The following is a 17,621-nucleotide window of genomic DNA, read 5'->3' as shown; positions in this document are numbered from 1 at the left end:
TATATGTAGATAGAGCAGAAAGGGGAGCCGTTGAACAGGTGGAGACGGGTGGAGTATACCAGGGACAGAGCAGAATCAAAAGGAAGACAAAACACAGTGTGTTTACATGTTTGACAGGAATCTTAAAGACAGATGATCCATCATTATTGTCTTTTGTCTCTGTTTATCAGGCTGGGACGAGCACAGCCAGTGGAAACATCCCAACGGTTTTGTATGAGGTGTGGAGGAGCCGAGGAATACCCGGGTGAGTGTACAGTAAATGGCAGTGTGTGAGACCAGATCTTTTTTTCTCTCACTATAACCTTAATTCTTTATATATATATATATATATATATATATATATATATATATATATATATATATATATATATATATATATATATATATATATATTTTATGCAATAAATTAGAAGGATATACACACTACTATTTGTGGTCAGTATATATTTGTATAAATGCTGTTCTTTCTCAACTTTCTATTTATCAGGAAAATCAGAAAAAAATTTCAGCTTTGCCATCACAGGAATAAATTATGTTCAAATAGAAAAGTGTTATGTTAAATTGGATGTTTAACAATATTACTGTTTTTACTGCATTTGATCAAATAAATGCATGCTTTGTGAGCACAAGAGACTTGTTTTAAATATATATATATATATATATATATATATATATATATATATATATATATATATATATATATATATATATATACAGTATTGTTCAAAATAATAGCAGTACAATGTGACTAACCAGAATAATCAAGGTTTTTCGTATATTTTTTTATTGCTACGTGGCAAACAAGTTACCAGTAGGTTCAGTAGATTCTCAGAAAACAAATGAGACCCAGCATTCATGATATGCACGCTCTTAAGGCTGTGCAATTGGGCAATTAGTTGAATTAGTTGAAAGGGGTGTGTTCAAAAAAATAGCAGTGTGGCATTCAATCACTGAGGTCATCAATTTTGTGAAGAAACAGGTGTGAATCAGGTGGCCCCTATTTAAGGATGAAGCCAACACTTGTTGAACATGCATTTGAAAGCTGAGGAAAATGGGTCGTTCAAGACATTGTTCAGAAGAACAGCGTACTTTGATTAAAAAGTTGATTAGAGAGGGGAAAACCTATAAAGAGGTGCAAAAAATGATAGGCTGTTCAGCTAAAATGATCTCCAATGCCTTAAAATGGAGAGCAAAACCAGAGAGACGTGGAAGAAAACAGAAGACAACCATCAAAATGGATAGAAGAATAACCAGAATGGCAAAGGCTCAGCCAATGATCACCTCCAGGATGATCAAAGACAGTCTGGAGTTACCTGTAAGTACTGTGACAGTTAGAAGACGTCTGTGTGAAGCTAATCTATTTTCAAGAATCCCCCGCAAAGTCCCTCTGTTAAAAAAAAGGCATGTGCAGAAGAGGTTACAATTTGCCAAAGAACACATCAACTGGCCTAAAGAGAAATGGAGGAACATTTTGTGGACTGATGAGAGTAAAATTGTTCTTTTTGGGTCCAAGGGCCACAGGCAGTTTGTGAGACGACCCCCAAACTCTGAATTCAAGCCACAGTACACAGTGAAGACAGTGAAGCATGGAGGTGCAAGCATCATGATATGGGCATGTTTCTCCTACTATGGTGTTGGGCCTATTTATCGCATACCAGGGATCATGGATCAGTTTGCATATGTTAAAATACTTGAAGAGGTCATGTTGCCCTATGCTGAAGAGGACATGCCCTTGAAATGGTTGTTTCAACAAGACAATGACCCAAAACACACTAGTAAACGGGCAAAGTCTTGGTTCCAAACCAACAAAATTAATGTTATGGAGTGGCCAGCCCAATCTCCAGACCTTAATCCAATTGAGAACTTGTGGGGTGATATCAAAAATGCTGTTTCTGAAGCAAAACCAAGAAATGTGAATGAATTGTGGAATGTTGTTAAAGAATCATGGAGTGGAATAACAGCTGAGAGGTGCCACAAGTTGGTTGACTCCATGCCACACAGATGTCAAGCAGTTTTAAAAAACTGTGGTCATACAACTAAATATTAGTTTAGTGATTCACAGGATTGCTAAATCCCAGAAAAAAAAATGTTTGTACAAAATAGTTTTGAGTTTGTACAGTCAAAGGTAGACACTGCTATTTTTTTGAACACACCCCTTTCAACTAATTGCCCAATTGCACAGCCTTAAGAGCGTGCATATCATGAATGCTGGGTCTTGTTTGTTTTCTGAGAATCTACTGAACCTACTGGTAACTTGTTTGCCACGTAGCAATAAAAAATATACTAAAAACCTTGATTATTCTGGTTAGTCACATTGTACTGCTATTATTTTGAACAATACTGTATATATATATAATACAAATAAAATTTTTAGATTCTATGTGATTAAATTATTACTTAATAGAGCTGTAGTTTATTCATAGAAGTATTTTTTTTTCCAGGGTTTACCTTGTTTAGTTTTTTTTTTTTTTTTTTTTAAGAAATTGAATGGCAATAAAACTAAGGCCAATGCAAACAAGCAGACATTCACTATTGTTCTGTGCACAGAGTTGTCCATGAGTGATCATGTGAATCTCTTTCTCTTCATAATAAACTTCCCTCTCTACATCTAAAACTTTTCAGATGATTATCAGATTTTTTATTATTTTTATTTTTTTTGGCAGAACACATAATAAACTCTATGACTTCAAGGAATTCCTAAAATCCGTTCCCAGATGCAATATTTAAAACTCTGAGAGAAGCTAGGACTAAAAAAAAAGTAGGCAAAGAGGCTCGACAATGCTTGCAAAAGGGCAACAACTCTCGCACTTTCACTACTGCATGCCTTGTACAAATTGCCTGGCTTTAAAGCTGTAATTACTGTAATGGCTCCAATTGCAGACTAGTGAAGCCAGAAAGTGCTTCCATGTGTCTGCGGAGAGCTTCTAACCACACCAACCAAAACAACGGCAATCAAGGCAGCCATGCACTTGAGAGTTCACCTTCCTCAAAGCTTTGAAGTGTGCTAACCCAACCAGCCTACCCAGACGGCTCCCATGTCCACAAGCAAGTAGGCTTTGCTAAGTAGTCCAGGATGATGCAGCAGCCCACTGGGAGAGTAATGCTAGCAATGTTTACAACGAGCATGTTGCAGTGGGCCCATAATCACCTCCAGTTGCAGTGAAATCAATTGGAGCTTTGGTTGGATATGATGTAGGTTGCTTCCTTTTGGAGTATTGGTGTACGACCTGCCTCTGATCAGAAATCTAAATTAATAAGCATCTGGTAAGCATGCCATATTTATAGAGCCATTAATAGAAGTGTTATTAGACCTGTTCACTGCTGAGTGACTGGCGATCATGGCTGGGCAGGGTGATGACGTCAAAATGAGCTCATCTGACTGTGACTTGACTCTATTGTCCTACAGTATGTTGTTTCGTCCCAAGTTGCCTACTTATACTATGCTCTTAATTAAAAAAGAACATATGTTTGAGTGTGTAGCAGAAGAGTATGCAAGCTTAGAGACATACTACTTTATCATAATTGTGACAAACCACTCTGTCCATTAATAACACTGCTCTGTCAGTCATCTGGTCACAGTTATCATCCTCCACATTTAGTTTCATTTAATCTTGCACTCTGACCTGCCATATATAGGTATTTTATGTGGAATACCCTCTTTAACACATGATGCATTTCAAAGTTAAAGACCAGCATTGTCTTTAGAAGTTCACAGTGTTGTTGTAGATGCAATATAATGTGGATCACATTGAATAAATATTTTATATATTGAGGTTATACAGTGGGGCTCAAAAGTTTGGGCACCCCTTGCAGAATCTGTGAAAATGCGAGTAATTTTCAAAAATAAGAGCGATCATACTAAATGCATGTTATTTTTTATTTAGTACTGTCCTGAGTAAGATATTGTACATAAAAGATATTAACATTTAGATTAACAGATGGAAGCAAGATGCATTAAGAGCTGGGGGTGAAAACTTTTGGAATTTGAAGATCAAGGTAATTTGAACTTAATTTGTGTACTGGGAAACATACAAGTATCTTCTGTTGCTTACGAAGGGCAGAACTAAATGGAAAAAAATTATATTTCAACAAAATAAGACAAATTTGGCCATCTTCATCGTGTTCAAAAGTTTCGAGCCCAACTGTATATTGATTTAATTTTACTCAAACCCCTTATCTAACCTTTCTACTAGTCTCACACATCCACCGCGTTTGTTGTTTTTAAACACGTTTTATTTGTGTTTGAAGTTCTAATCAAACCTTTGCATTAATCTGCACTTCAAATTACAACCATAAATCGCAAACCGTCTAGGTACCTTATTCTGGGTACCTAATTTCAGACAGATAGTATGTATATTGGGTCTTGGGTCTTATTCTTGCATTAAGTCTTTAACAACGGTAAGTTATAAGAATAACTAAATTTTACTTCGTAAGCCATGCCATTTTAAGATGAAATTGCTGCGGTCAGATGGTACGGTTTTTAAGTTGTAATTATGAGTTATATGACAACATGATCACTTTTTACATGTTAAAATCAGAGTCTTTTATGGTAATTCTGACATGTTTACTTTGTATCCGGTAATTCTGGTGTGAAAGTGCCTTTATACTACACTGGTTATTACAAATCAGTATTTTTACTGAACCCTAATCATGCATGCAACACTCACGTTTTCTTCAGAAAATTTAAAAACAGTTTCAGTAGCAGTATGAAGTTCCTGTGATGCATGTATGTGGTTTCCATTGCAGAAGATATAGTCAGAACTGACTCAAAGCATGCATGCAAGGTTTCACGTTTCTCTTTTAGTGCGTAGTCTGAAATCCCCAGACAAACTGTCAGAATGCGTCCTTGCTAATTCGTTCCAGGATGAGTGTTATTGGCTCACAGGTCCACACACACTGGCTCACTCTGACATGACATCTCTCTGTAAAACACATGATCCCAGCAGAAGCATGCTGAAACGTTGAGTTCTGCGAATCACTGGAATAGTCAAGAGATCCCTGACATGCTTGGCACCTTGTACAGCTTTGCAGTTGACATAAATTGATGTGTTAGTGGTTACACCACTCGTGACCGTATTTCTAATTTTAGATCCAACCCACCCCCTCTTTTCTGACAACTATTGTCCTCCACCGGTGTCACACTGAAGGACTTGTGGAGTCTGATCCCAAATCAGTGAATTGTGATGGTATGACGATACATTTGGTGAGCAGGACATGGATTCGGCAAAGTTTGATGAAGTCTGACAAATAGGCGAAACAAAACAAGCGCAAAGCGAAGAGAGCCAAAGCGAGAGAGTGTTGGGGATTGAGGGACGTGTGTGGATGTCATCTGGCCATCAGTCATGCGGAGAGGCCCCCGGGGGCCGGTGCTTATACCAAAAGCAGCTGCGTGGAAAAGAGCCTTAGGAGACTACAGTACTTTCATGGCCTGTCGCATCCTACCAACCTCTCCAACATCAACAAACCCTACCCTGCACATTCCTGCTCAGTCGCTCCGGAATCTGTCAAACAACACGCTGTCAGCTGAGAAATACTGAATACTTGTGTTATCGAGCATGGCTAATGTTTTATTTTATACTGCGCTGTAAATTTAATCTAACAAAGTTACATCCAAGTGGATTTTGCAACTGTGTGTATCTAGTTTCTGTAGATAGACCTGTCAATAATGATTTAATGATTCAGTTTGGTTGAAGTCTCATAATACTTAGGCACAATGTAACAGTAAGATGATATATTTGGTTCGCTATAAAGAACCGTCATTCATTTGGGATTCGGACTATATTGGTTGTGAAATATGATTTGACTCACTACAAAGAATCAATTCGTAAGAGTCATTCATTTGGGAATTGGACTATACTGTTCGTGATGGATGTTTTGATTTGCTGAAAAGGACTGATTCATAAGATTCCACTTGGGAATCGGACTTTACTTGTGCTTTATGTTTTGACTCACTACAAAGAACCAGTTTGTAGGAGTCATGCATTTGGAAAGCTGAATTGCACTGTATGTTTTGATAAGCAAGAACCTTCCTGTAAGAGTCATTCATTCAGGAGTTGAACAACTGATTGCGCTGTATATTCTGTAAGAAGAACCATTCGATTAATTCATTTTTACGCTGTATATTCAATTACATATGAGAACCATTAATATCATTGGGTTCCAGTATTTGTTAATAATGGCACCTGTTCTGAATAAAAGTAAGTTTGCATTGTGATGTATTTTTGCGTTATAAAGAGAGGACGATGACAACATGATGACAGTCGAGACAGAGCAGGTGACTTCTGATATGAAACTGTGTCAGATTTCAATTTTGTCTTGAGACATTTCAACAATAAATACAGTTTAGTGTGTCGTGACAGATCGCAAACCGATCATCTCTTCCTCTTTACTAGTTACAGCACGAAATAAACATGAATGAACATCAGAAAGTATCTTGTTTCAACCACAAAAAGATGTCTACACACCATTTTTAAATGAATTCCAACATTAATCTACTTTCTTGTTTTTGTCAGCCAAAATGGCAGATTCCGCGTAATGATTGGTCAGTTTATCTGCCAATCAAATCCCTGAAGGGTCAATTGCTGTGGACTGTATGCTAAATAATAAATGAAAATATATAGATATATATATGAAAACAAATACCAATGATTTATTGCTATAATAATGTCTTTAAATGTTAGTTAATTGATCTGTTTATAACTGTGAATGATCATATTTTGAAATTAATTACTAGCTTGAAAAAGCTTCTTGCTAACTCTTGCTTTTATGTTTTCTCATCACATCTGAAGGCTGTTCGCCGGCAGCATCCCCAGAGTGACGTTCATCAGCATGGGAGGCTTCATTTTCCTCGGAGCATATGAGAAAGTACGGCGTACGCTTTTATAAACACCATCGTCGTGGACGGTGTGGGCCAGTTTGTACTGGACCAGTTTCCTCAACCCGAACTCTGACTGTCCAGCCAAAACTGCAAAACCACGGCGAGGACACCTGGTGCCTGGATAAAAAGATCACATAACACAGTGGTTTGCATTCCTGATAATCAGTGCACAACAGATTGAGTTTAACTGCCTGAATTCCACTTATGCTACACCACAGATCGAGTTCAAACTCCGATATCCTTTTTGCAAGCCTACATGAATCTATTAAAAAAGTATTTTTACAAAAATGAGTCGGCTATTTGTATTAAGACATGCCTGTGCTGGTATTTATTTACTAAACTCTCAAGTTAAGGGTGTTAGGCAAGTTGATTATTGTAGCTAGTTGCTCTACTTCATTATTATTACCTGAAAAACAAACGGTGAGAGTCAAGCAGAATGCAGAGAAAGACAGATTAGTCCACAGGTGTGAATGTGAGGTGGCACTGACTTTTTCATACAAAGTCCTTTTCAACCACTCAAAATAAACACACACAAACCAGAAGGTTTAAAAGAACAAAATGTGACTTTAATAAACACCTGCCATTTTGACACTTCAACAGTTTTAGCCATGTGGATGAACATCTGGGATTAGAGTTCAGTTCAATAAATGTATTTGGTGTGAAACACATCTGTAGAGTTAAGATATCTGAATTAGTGGGGCTCTTCACAGAGCTGGATTACACAAATAACCATTTAACCACAGGATCAGTGTATTGCTAAAGTCAGTTTCAACAGCTTTTGGGGTTAGACTGGTGTTTGCTGTAATCCAACTTTCTAAAAGTTCTTTCTTTTACTATTTGGCCTCAAAAAAAAAATCCTTTGCTGTTGACGTGAACATAAACCAGTTTGGCTCAGGCTAACTAATATATGTACCTTAGCATTAGCTGCTTTAGTCTTTACCAAAGACTATGAGAGATTATCTGAAGTGTTCACTTATTCCCTTTACGTAAAGACATTTTGTGTAGCTGAAGAACAGCACACAGAGATTTAGCTCTTTCCCTTTCGTGATTTGGCAGCATTCGGCTTACGAACGTCTCATGTCACTGTTAGAAAGTCATTGTTAGAACAAATCTCTCTAAACATTATTTCGGATCATTTGTTATTTCCCCAAATATGTTAAAAAAGACTGTCAACAAATACATTTAAAAATTCATTTCAAATACCACAGGTAGGTGAACGAAGCAGCTTTTGGTGACATGTACCTTTGTTAACGGATTGCATCAGAATTTCGAGGTGTAAAAATGTTTAGTTCAAATATTATCTAACATGATTCAAAGTGCTTATTTTTTCCCATATGCCAATATTTGTCATTTTTGAACCATAATGGATGCAGAGCTCTTGCTTCATCACAGACCAGAACATGTATTCTGGCAAAGAAATATTCCAGGTTAAACACCAGTTAGTGATCGCAAATACAATAGTTTGCTGTCGCTGTCTGCTGTGAATGGCTTTCTGTACACACATTTTAGTTTTTTTGTTTTTACAAACTGAAGTACAAATTATGATTAGAATTTTTTTGTAGTAAATTGACAGCAAGCTGTGGGAAGAACTTAACTTTAGAGTTGCCACACCTTTTTACCAGTGAGTTTCCATTATTTTTCCAGTCATAATTGCTTAATTTATAGAAATAGCATTTACCATGAAAACAGAAAACTTAGCCAATTACACACATATATAAATTCACAAAACAGATATGGTAATAATAAATGCTGTTCTAAAGTTTGGGGTTGATTTTTTTTTTTTTTATTATTCTCATACTCACCAAGGCTGCATTTATTGGATCCGAAATACAGTAAAAATCTTAATAGTTCAAAAGAACAGAATATATTTGAAATTTGAATTTAATTAATTTGTAACATTATAAATGCCTTTGCTGTCACTTTTGATAAATGTAATGCATCCTTAATAAATAAAAGTATTAATTTCTTATAAATAAATTCTTACTGACCCCAAACTTTTCAATGGTATTGTATATTAACTATAGAAATGTAAACATAAAAAGCAATTTCCCTGATATTTCCAGAACCCTTTAACTTGTATTTAACCTGGAATATTCCTTTAAGGTGATCTATTATGATCGGGTTGTCTAAACTTCAAGTGCATGACAAAATTCCCATTTGTGAGAGAAAAAAATAATAATAATTGACTTATCCATTGATCTTGCAATAAGGCACTGCTCATAAAACTGGGAAAAGCAAGAGAGATCTGGTGATTTTTTTTTTTTTAAAGCAAAAAAATACCAATAAAATAAAACCACTCTGATCTCACCATGCACTGAATAGAGTTAAACACTATTTTGTAAAAGTTATAGAACACATACATTCATATATTTATATATGAAAACTCTTATGTACAGCTCAAAGCCCAATGTTATAGCACTCTGTCATACATTTTACATGCGTCAAATGCAAGTCACATTCTAAAGTGTGAACAAAGACTCCCTGAGGAGGATTATATCTATATACATCATTAACGCTCGCATGGGACGCCAACGCCCCACTCAAGCTTCGCCTTCAAACTCCGGACGCCCCTATTCTGCATTTAGATAGATGGGGGCAGCTTTGTCTGTGCCCCTCAATGTGAGGTAGCCATTCTCAGTGCAAAAGGATAAAGAAGGGGGTTGGTGAGGCATTAGTCACTGGCCCGTCTGAAGGGTTCGCTCTCTCTTGAGGTGGCATCGGGCGTATGTGCGTGTCCGTTGCGTAATAGAGTCTGTTTAAACTTGGACTCAATGTCACAGTCCCCAGACAGGAGCTTTACTGGCCGATGGTAGCTCTCTTCAAGTGTGGGAGGTGTGTCTGACCTATTCACCAACAATCCTGAGAAAGATTAGAAAGGAAGTGATGTTAATAGATAGTATAACTGTGTTACGTCAAAAGATCAACAATCTGATATAAATCACTCAGAACTGAAATGATTAAATGTGCGTTTTCACAAAGCAGTGGGAGGAACAGTGATTAATGGGGCATGACTGAGTCATCTTGAAATTACGGCATGAAAGACTCTCACCATTTCGGCCGTTGTGCTGGTGCGATGAGGGGGATATTGTCACCCTGTCATGGTTGGTGGGGAAGATGGGAGTTTGGTTGTCTTTCCTGACCCCGTTGGGTGTGCCGTTGCAGTGTGGTTCATTGTTGTGGCTGGTGAAAGTCGATGTTTGGCGTGTCTGCTGATACTCCAGGCCTAAAGGGGGCGCTATCCCATGAGGGAGGTAGTTACAGTGTTTGGAGTAGCTGATACAGTTTTCCAAGAAGTCTGTGCACACGACTGGCCCATCGTATCCTGAAAAGAGAGGTTCTTGTTAACCAATGTTGTGCGAAGGTCATTTAACCAGCCAAAGGAAAATTAATTTAATTTGTAAATGTATTAGGGCTGCACGATGTGTTGTTTAAGCATCGTTATCGCAATGTACGAATCCACGATAGTCACATCGCAGTATAGAGAGTGAGAGAGAGCGATCTAGAGAGACAGAGAGAGAGAGGGAGAGAGACAGAGAGAGAGCGAGCGCGCGAGAGAGCGCTCACCATCTTCAAACAACACGAGCGCTGTCTTGTTCTCTCTCCCTCGCGCATATTAATCAATTGACACAATGGTGTCGATGTTTAAATCATTTAAAATGATAATGTAAGTGTGCTCACCCCATTTTTGTTTGTAAGAAAAAATTAGATTAGATTTCATATCGCAATATATATCGCAGAAAAATAAAATATCGCAATGTAATTTTTTTTCCAATATCGTGCAGCCCTAAAATGTATGTATAGATCTTACTGTGAACGATTCGTGAATTCATATATTCTTAAAAATATGTTTAGACTTTGTAGTGTTTGATCATTTAGTTGCCAAGTTGCTATTACTTTTCGTTTAACACATTTGAATAGTTTATCTATTACACATATTTTCTTTCAAAACTGGTCCGAAAAACAAAAATAAGTCGGTAGATTCCATTTGAAACTACAAGAAAAGTGTGGATACTGTACCATTGTTTTCTATGCATCCGTTGGCTTGAGATCCACCATTGGACTCCACTCGTATACATGCATCCTGTCTCTCTGATAAAGTGCCCTGAGAGGACAGGTAACTGGGGACATCAGGAGGGACAATTGTCTCGTCTGTAAAAGACAAGCGCGAAGGTTATAGTCAAGTCTTGTGTAAAAAATACATTCCTCCTGCACAGCATGCAGAGTTCTAAACAAATACAATATCTATGTGAATACACGCACCTGTGTTTACACTGCACTCCTCGCTCTTCTTCCTCGTCTGGTAGATAATACACACCCAAACAAGTGATGTCACCACAATACTGGTGACCACGGCGATGACGATGATTCCCACAGTAACAGTGCTGGGGCTTGAAAAAGGCACACAATCCTCAAATCGCTGGTAAACATTCAGCTGGCAGTGAGCGCGCTCTGTGCCGAGCGTGTTGGACATGACACAGGTGTATCGTCCAGCGTCTTCTAAGGTGGTGCTGCCTATCACCAAGAGCTGATTCCCTGGAGTGAAGTAGTGATGGTCGCTGGGTCTGAGAGGCTCCTCCCCCTTTAGCCAGGTGATGCGAGGAGGTGGGCTGCCTAAAGCCTTGCACTGCAACGCAACGGTCTCACCCACCACCACATTTCGATCCTCCATTTCCTGTGCCAGATGAGGGGTTTCTGCAGGAACAGTTATTGAATTACATACAGCCATGTGTGGATAAAGATCCCTTTAAATGGCTTGACATTGGTGTTTAGTTTATGTCACAGCTGTGAATCATAATTTGCTACTTGCTGTTGATAGCTTTGCATGTGGTTCTAATAATGGAGGGACATTCTCATTTTTGACAACTGTTCTGGACCAAAAAATTCATTCCGAGGTCAAGATAAGCCATTCGTATTTTTACATAAAGAATATCTTCTAAATCTGCTTATATTGTACTTCATCAACTTTTAGGACTACATTAGCATTATGATTGCCAGTTCAATTTATATATATATATATATATATATATGTATGTATGGTCCCACTTTATATTAGGTGGCCTTAACTACTATGTACTTACATAAAAAAATAAGTCCAATGTACTTATTGTGTTCATATTGTATTGTAAAACACTTTTGCTGCTATTGAGGTGGGATAGGGGTAAGGTTAGGGAGAGGGTTGGCGGTATGGGTAATTACAGAAATTAAATACAGATGTAATTAAATGTAGTTTTTTTTTAAATATAAGTACAATGTAAAAACATGTATGTACACAATAAGTACATTGTACTAAATTATTAATTAAAATGTAAGTACATAGTAGTTAAGGCCACTTAATATAAAGTGGGTCCATATATATATATATATATATATATATATATATATATATATATATATATATATATATATATATATAGATAGATAGATAGATAGATAGATAGATAGATAGATAGATAGATAAATAGATAGATAGATAGACAGATAGATGTCAGATTCCTGAATGAATGACTCTTTTGAGTTCGTTTCTTTAAGTGAACAAATCAATAATCACTGTAGTCTGCTTTCTTAATGACTCTCACGAATTGATGAATAAATAAAAAAAGAATTAAACACCCTAACCATTGTAGTTCTAAGTACTGGTTCTTTCTATGATCGGGTTCTTTCCAGTGAATCAAAACCATATGACAGAACCAGCTTAGTCCAGTTCCTGAATGAATGACTCTTAAGAGTCTGTTTTTTTGTTTTGTTTTTTAAAAAGTGACTCCTTTGCAGTCTTATTTCTGAATGAATGACTCTTATAAACAGGTTATTTTCCATTGTGACCGGTATATAGTCTGGTTCAGTATTTAGTCTGACCCCTTGAGCCAATTCTTTTTAGTTAATCAAGAACTAAGCCCACTTTAGGCAGACTATACCATATCATGTCCATAAAATAACAAGTATTTGACCATTTCTGCCTAGCAATTACTCAACTGAGAGTTTAGAAACACTCAAAAATACAACTATTTGAGCCTAGAGCACTTCCTCTACCTCCTGTGACCTCTTTCCTGACCTTTAACCTTCAAACCCGCAGATAAAGCCCAGCTGCTTCAGATGGGGAAAGAAAAAACATTCTTACGTAGAACTAAGCGGGGGTTAGAAGAACTCCAACAGCTTAATAAACAAAATCTGAATTCCATAATGGAAAAAAAAAGTCTTTATATAATGTATTTATATAATGTAAATATATATATATAAAAAAGGACGTACCTAGCACTGTTAGAGTGACGTTTGCAGAGATCATGCCCGCAGTGTTTTTGGCCGTGCAGCTGTATACGCCCATATCCTCAGGCTTCACGTCCATGATGAAAAAGACATCATCATCAGGCATCACACGCATGCGGCGCTCTCGGGCGGCAGGGAAGTCTGTACCGCCATCTTTCTGCCACGCCACTTGGGGAGTCGGATGTCCTTCAGCCGCACACTCCAACCGCGCCTTCGTGCCCGTGCGGATCGTGATGTCGCGTGGGGTCTTGACAAATGAAGGCAGCACTGTGCACATAAGCAGGCAAAGGGAAATTAGCCCTAGCAAGGATTATTCCCATAATGTTGCTACATCAGCACCAAACAAGCCCAGCATTCATAGCTGTGACTAACTAAATTGGGGATGGGATATGGCTTGATTTGGACGGGCATGAAACCAAAAATGCCTCAGGACAATCCATTTGCATCTGTTGCTCGAACTGACAAGGCATGTAATTCAAATGTATTGCTAACAGCGGAGGAGATAAAAAATGCCAAAATTCTAGTGGCACAGTTCAGTCTGAATGTTCAAACTGAAACTTGCTGGTACAATTCACTGAAAGACAAACTTTGAGCAAATGTTGCATAATGGGAATTTTAGTGAAATAATAAAATGAATAAATAACTTGACATTTCTATACATTTATAATAACATTATCATATCCATATCATAAACACTGTATTATATATCATAAATATGGATGTTCAACAACTACAATTAATCAACTATTTTACTAAAATATTATATTCAGGCAGCTACAAATGAAAAGATTACTTAAGGTGACCTAAAGTTTTTTTTTTTTTCATATATATGTATATATATGTATATATATATATATATATATATATATATATATATATATATATATATATATACATATATATATATATATATATATATACATATATATATATATATATATATATATATATATATATATATATATATATATATATATATACACATATATATACATATATACAGTATTGTTCAAAATAATAGCAGTACAATGGGACTAACCAGAATAATCAAGGTTTTTCGTATATTTTTTTATTGCTACGTGGCAAACAAGTTACCAGTAGGTTCAGTAGATTCTCAGAAAACAAATGAGACCCAGCATTCATGATATGCACGCTCTTAAGGCTGTGCAATTGGGCAATTAGTTGAATTAGTTGAAAGGGGTGTGTTCAAAAAAATAGCAGTGTGGCATTCAATCACTGAGGTCATCAATTTTGTTTGAATCAGGTGGCCCCTATTTAAGGATGAAGCCAACACTTGTTGAACATGCATTTGAAAGCTGAGGAAAATGGGTCGTTCAAGACATTGTTCAGAAGAACAGCGTACTTTGATTAAAAAGTTGATTAGAGAGGGGAAAACCTATAAAGAGGTGCAAAAAATGATAGGCTGTTCAGCTAAAATGATCTCCAATGCCTTAAAATGGAGAGCAAAACCAGAGAGACGTGGAAGAAAACGGAAGACAACCATCCAAATGGATAGAAGAATAACCAGAATGGCAAAGGCTCAGCCAATGATCACCTCCAGGATGATCAAAGACAGTCTGGAGTTACCTGTAAGTACTGTGACAGTTAGAAGACGTCTGTGTGAAGCTAATCTATTTTCAAGAATCCCCCGCAAAGTCCCTCTGTTAAAAAAAAGGCATGTGCAGAAGAGGTTACAATTTGCCAAAGAACACATCAACTGGCCTAAAGAGAAATGGAGGAACATTTTGTGGACTGATGAGAGTAAAATTGTTCTTTTTGGGTCCAAGGGCCACAGGCAGTTTGTGAGACGACCCCCAAACTCTGAATTCAAGCCACAGTACACAGTGAAGACAGTGAAGCATGGAGGTGCAAGCATCATGATATGGGCATGTTTCTCCTACTATGGTGTTGGGCCTATTTATCGCATACCAGGGATCATGGATCAGTTTGCATATGTTAAAATACTTGAAGAGGTCATGTTGCCCTATGCTGAAGAGGACATGCCCTTGAAATGGTTGTTTCAACAAGATAATGACCCAAAACACACTAGTAAACGGGCAAAGTCTTGGTTCCAAACCAACAAAATTAATGTTATGGAGTGGCCAGCCCAATCTCCAGACCTTAATCCAATTGAGAACTTGTGGGGTGATATCAAAAAAGCTGTTTCTGAAGCAAAACCAAGAAATGTGAATGAATTGTGGAATGTTGTTAAAGAATCATGGAGTGGAATAACAGCTGAGAGGTGCCACAAGTTGGTTGACTCCATGCCACACAGATGTCAAGCAGTTTTAAAAAACTGTGGTCATACAACTAAATATTAGTTTAGTGATTCACAGGATTGCTAAATCCCAGAAGAAAAAAAAATGTTTGTACAAAATAGTTTTGAGTTTGTACAGTCAAAGGTAGACACTGCTATTTTTTTGAACACACCCCTTTCAACTAATTGCCCAATTGCACAGCCTTAAGAGCGTGCATATCATGAATGCTGGGTCTTGTTTGTTTTCCGACAATCTACTGAACCTACTGGTAACTTGTTTGCCACGTAGCAATAAAAAATATACTAAAAACCTTGATTATTCTGGTTAGTCACATTGTACTGCTATTATTTTGAACAATACTGTACATATATATACACCTATATATATATATATATATATATATATATATATATATATATATATATATACACATATATATACATATATACACATATATACATATATATACACCTATATATATATATATATATATATATATATATATAGTAGAATTTTTTTATATTAAAAATAAAGGAAATTACACTTTTTTTACAAGTCGTAAATGTTACATAAATGACAATTATTGTGAATTAAGCACATATTGGCATTTAAAACACAAATTAATAATTGCAATTATTTGTATGACAATTAAATGTCAGCTTGTACGATTCACAAAAATGCTCCCACTAGAGTAAACGATCTGTGCGTGATGGGAATTTGGTGCAATTGGTATGATGTATCCCAGTATATAGTTTAGACTGGTTAAATGTACCGTTTACGGTGACGCGGGCCTTGTTAGAGTAGGATGAGCCAAAGTGATTGCTGATGATGCACTGGTAGCGGCCCTCATGGTTGAAGGTGATGTGCCGGAGGTGGAGGATAGTGGTGTACTCCATCACACCTCCGTCACTGGCCCGTACGTGTGCGAAATTCTCCACGTCGGCTTGACGTAGTGTCTCCTGGTCCTTGAGCCAGGTGAAGGTCATGGGCGAGCTGCTGCTGCTGGCGGCCGTACAGGTCAGATGCACATCTTTGCCCAATACTCCTGCCGTGGTGACAGGGTGCACAGTGATCTGGGGTTTGGGAAGGTCATCTGGAGGGACGTACAAGGATATTTTAACACACCTTTATGATCATGTTCTTCCTTATTGTGATTGACTTCTTAGTTTGTTATAGACAGTGCAGCACTGCTTACCACAAACAAAGCTCTTTGATGGGGCCTGGTAGATGCTGGTGCCCTTCAGGCTCTCTGGGTGGGCACATGTGGCCTGAACGCCAGGCTTCAGCCCTCGTGTTACCAGCCACTCGGGAAACCAGTGCAGCTGGCAGTCGCACAGAAAACTATCACTCTGAATATGACTGCAGAGAGAGGAATCGAAAGAAAGATAAGTAAAGCCAGCTAGCGTGCATCTGTACTGTAAACACTTATGGAGATGATTTGATAGAATTTAATTATTGTGCACAAATATGTCCAGTTACATAGTAGCCTCCAAAAACCTTGTGGATGCTCTGGTTTCACCTTAATTTAACATTAGCATTTTCTTTTTCAAATTAACATTAAAAACAAAAATTAATAATTAATTAGTAAATAAAGCAGATGAAAATATTCCTATATTTAAGAATATATTATTTGATTACTTTTAATGTTTATTTTTTTTTTTTTAATAACTGCTTATGTTAACTAAAGTTGCATTTATTTATTGAAAATACAGTAAAAACAGTAGAAATGTGCTGATGTGATGCATTCTCTTTAGCATTCCTCGATTAACAGAAAGGTAATAACAGCATTTATTTAAAATGGAAACAGTGTTATTACTGTACGTCGATCAATGTAATGCATTCCTGCAAAACAGAAATATTAATTTCTCGCTTAAAAAAAAAAAAACTTACTGTAGTGTGATAAATAATAGTGACTTTTAACAATAGTATTTAAAAAAAATCTCAGGTACAAGGGAGTGCACTTGAAATATTTTAATATTTAAATTGGCATTAGTCATGGCATACTAGTTCCTTTAAGCCTCAGGAAACTATGCATTTTATTTGTATGACAATTAACTGTCATCCAAACGTTCATGATGTCGAGAAACATTAGCGTTTCGGGTGAGTGGATGTGCGTGTGAAAAGGGGCATGTGTAATAATGGGACTCACAGGTTACGCAGGTTCTTCATCTTACTAAATGCCTCGGGTTGGATGGAGCGGATGGCATTTTCCCCCAAGTTCCTGT

The 17,621-nt window shown here is 37.1% G+C and overlaps 2 protein-coding genes across 3 annotated transcripts in view; one reads left to right on the top strand and one right to left on the bottom strand.

The window, feature by feature from the left end:
- LOC128022435 (S-adenosylmethionine mitochondrial carrier protein-like) overlaps positions 1-7,165 on the top strand; it is a 41,407-nt gene extending 34,242 nt beyond the window's left edge. Inside the window, exons 9-10 of the mRNA XM_052610024.1 lie at positions 171-244; positions 6,789-7,165. Of these exons, the coding sequence (XP_052465984.1) occupies positions 171-244; positions 6,789-6,885 (171 nt within the window). The 3' untranslated portion in view covers positions 6,886-7,165. The remainder of the gene's footprint in view (positions 1-170; positions 245-6,788) is intronic.
- A 256-nt stretch (positions 7,166-7,421) lies between these two features.
- The window catches only part of LOC128022433 (leucine-rich repeats and immunoglobulin-like domains protein 1), a 40,335-nt gene continuing 30,135 nt past the window's right edge, over positions 7,422-17,621 (bottom strand). For both annotated transcript variants that reach the window (XM_052610022.1, XM_052610023.1), the window contains exons 11-18: positions 17,546-17,617; positions 16,592-16,755; positions 16,169-16,489; positions 13,124-13,405; positions 11,138-11,569; positions 10,895-11,026; positions 9,927-10,199; positions 7,422-9,736 (exon numbers count right to left, since the gene is read on the bottom strand). In XM_052610022.1, the coding sequence (XP_052465982.1) occupies positions 9,549-9,736; positions 9,927-10,199; positions 10,895-11,026; positions 11,138-11,569; positions 13,124-13,405; positions 16,169-16,489; positions 16,592-16,755; positions 17,546-17,617 (1,864 nt within the window). In that variant the 3' untranslated portion in view covers positions 7,422-9,548. The remainder of the gene's footprint in view (positions 9,737-9,926; positions 10,200-10,894; positions 11,027-11,137; positions 11,570-13,123; positions 13,406-16,168; positions 16,490-16,591; positions 16,756-17,545; positions 17,618-17,621) is intronic.

The sequence above is a fragment of the Carassius gibelio genome, chromosome A11, assembly GCF_023724105.1.
Source record: "Carassius gibelio isolate Cgi1373 ecotype wild population from Czech Republic chromosome A11, carGib1.2-hapl.c, whole genome shotgun sequence".
NCBI lineage: Eukaryota > Metazoa > Chordata > Actinopteri > Cypriniformes > Cyprinidae > Carassius > Carassius gibelio.
This window is presented reverse-complemented; position numbering and strand designations above follow the sequence as displayed.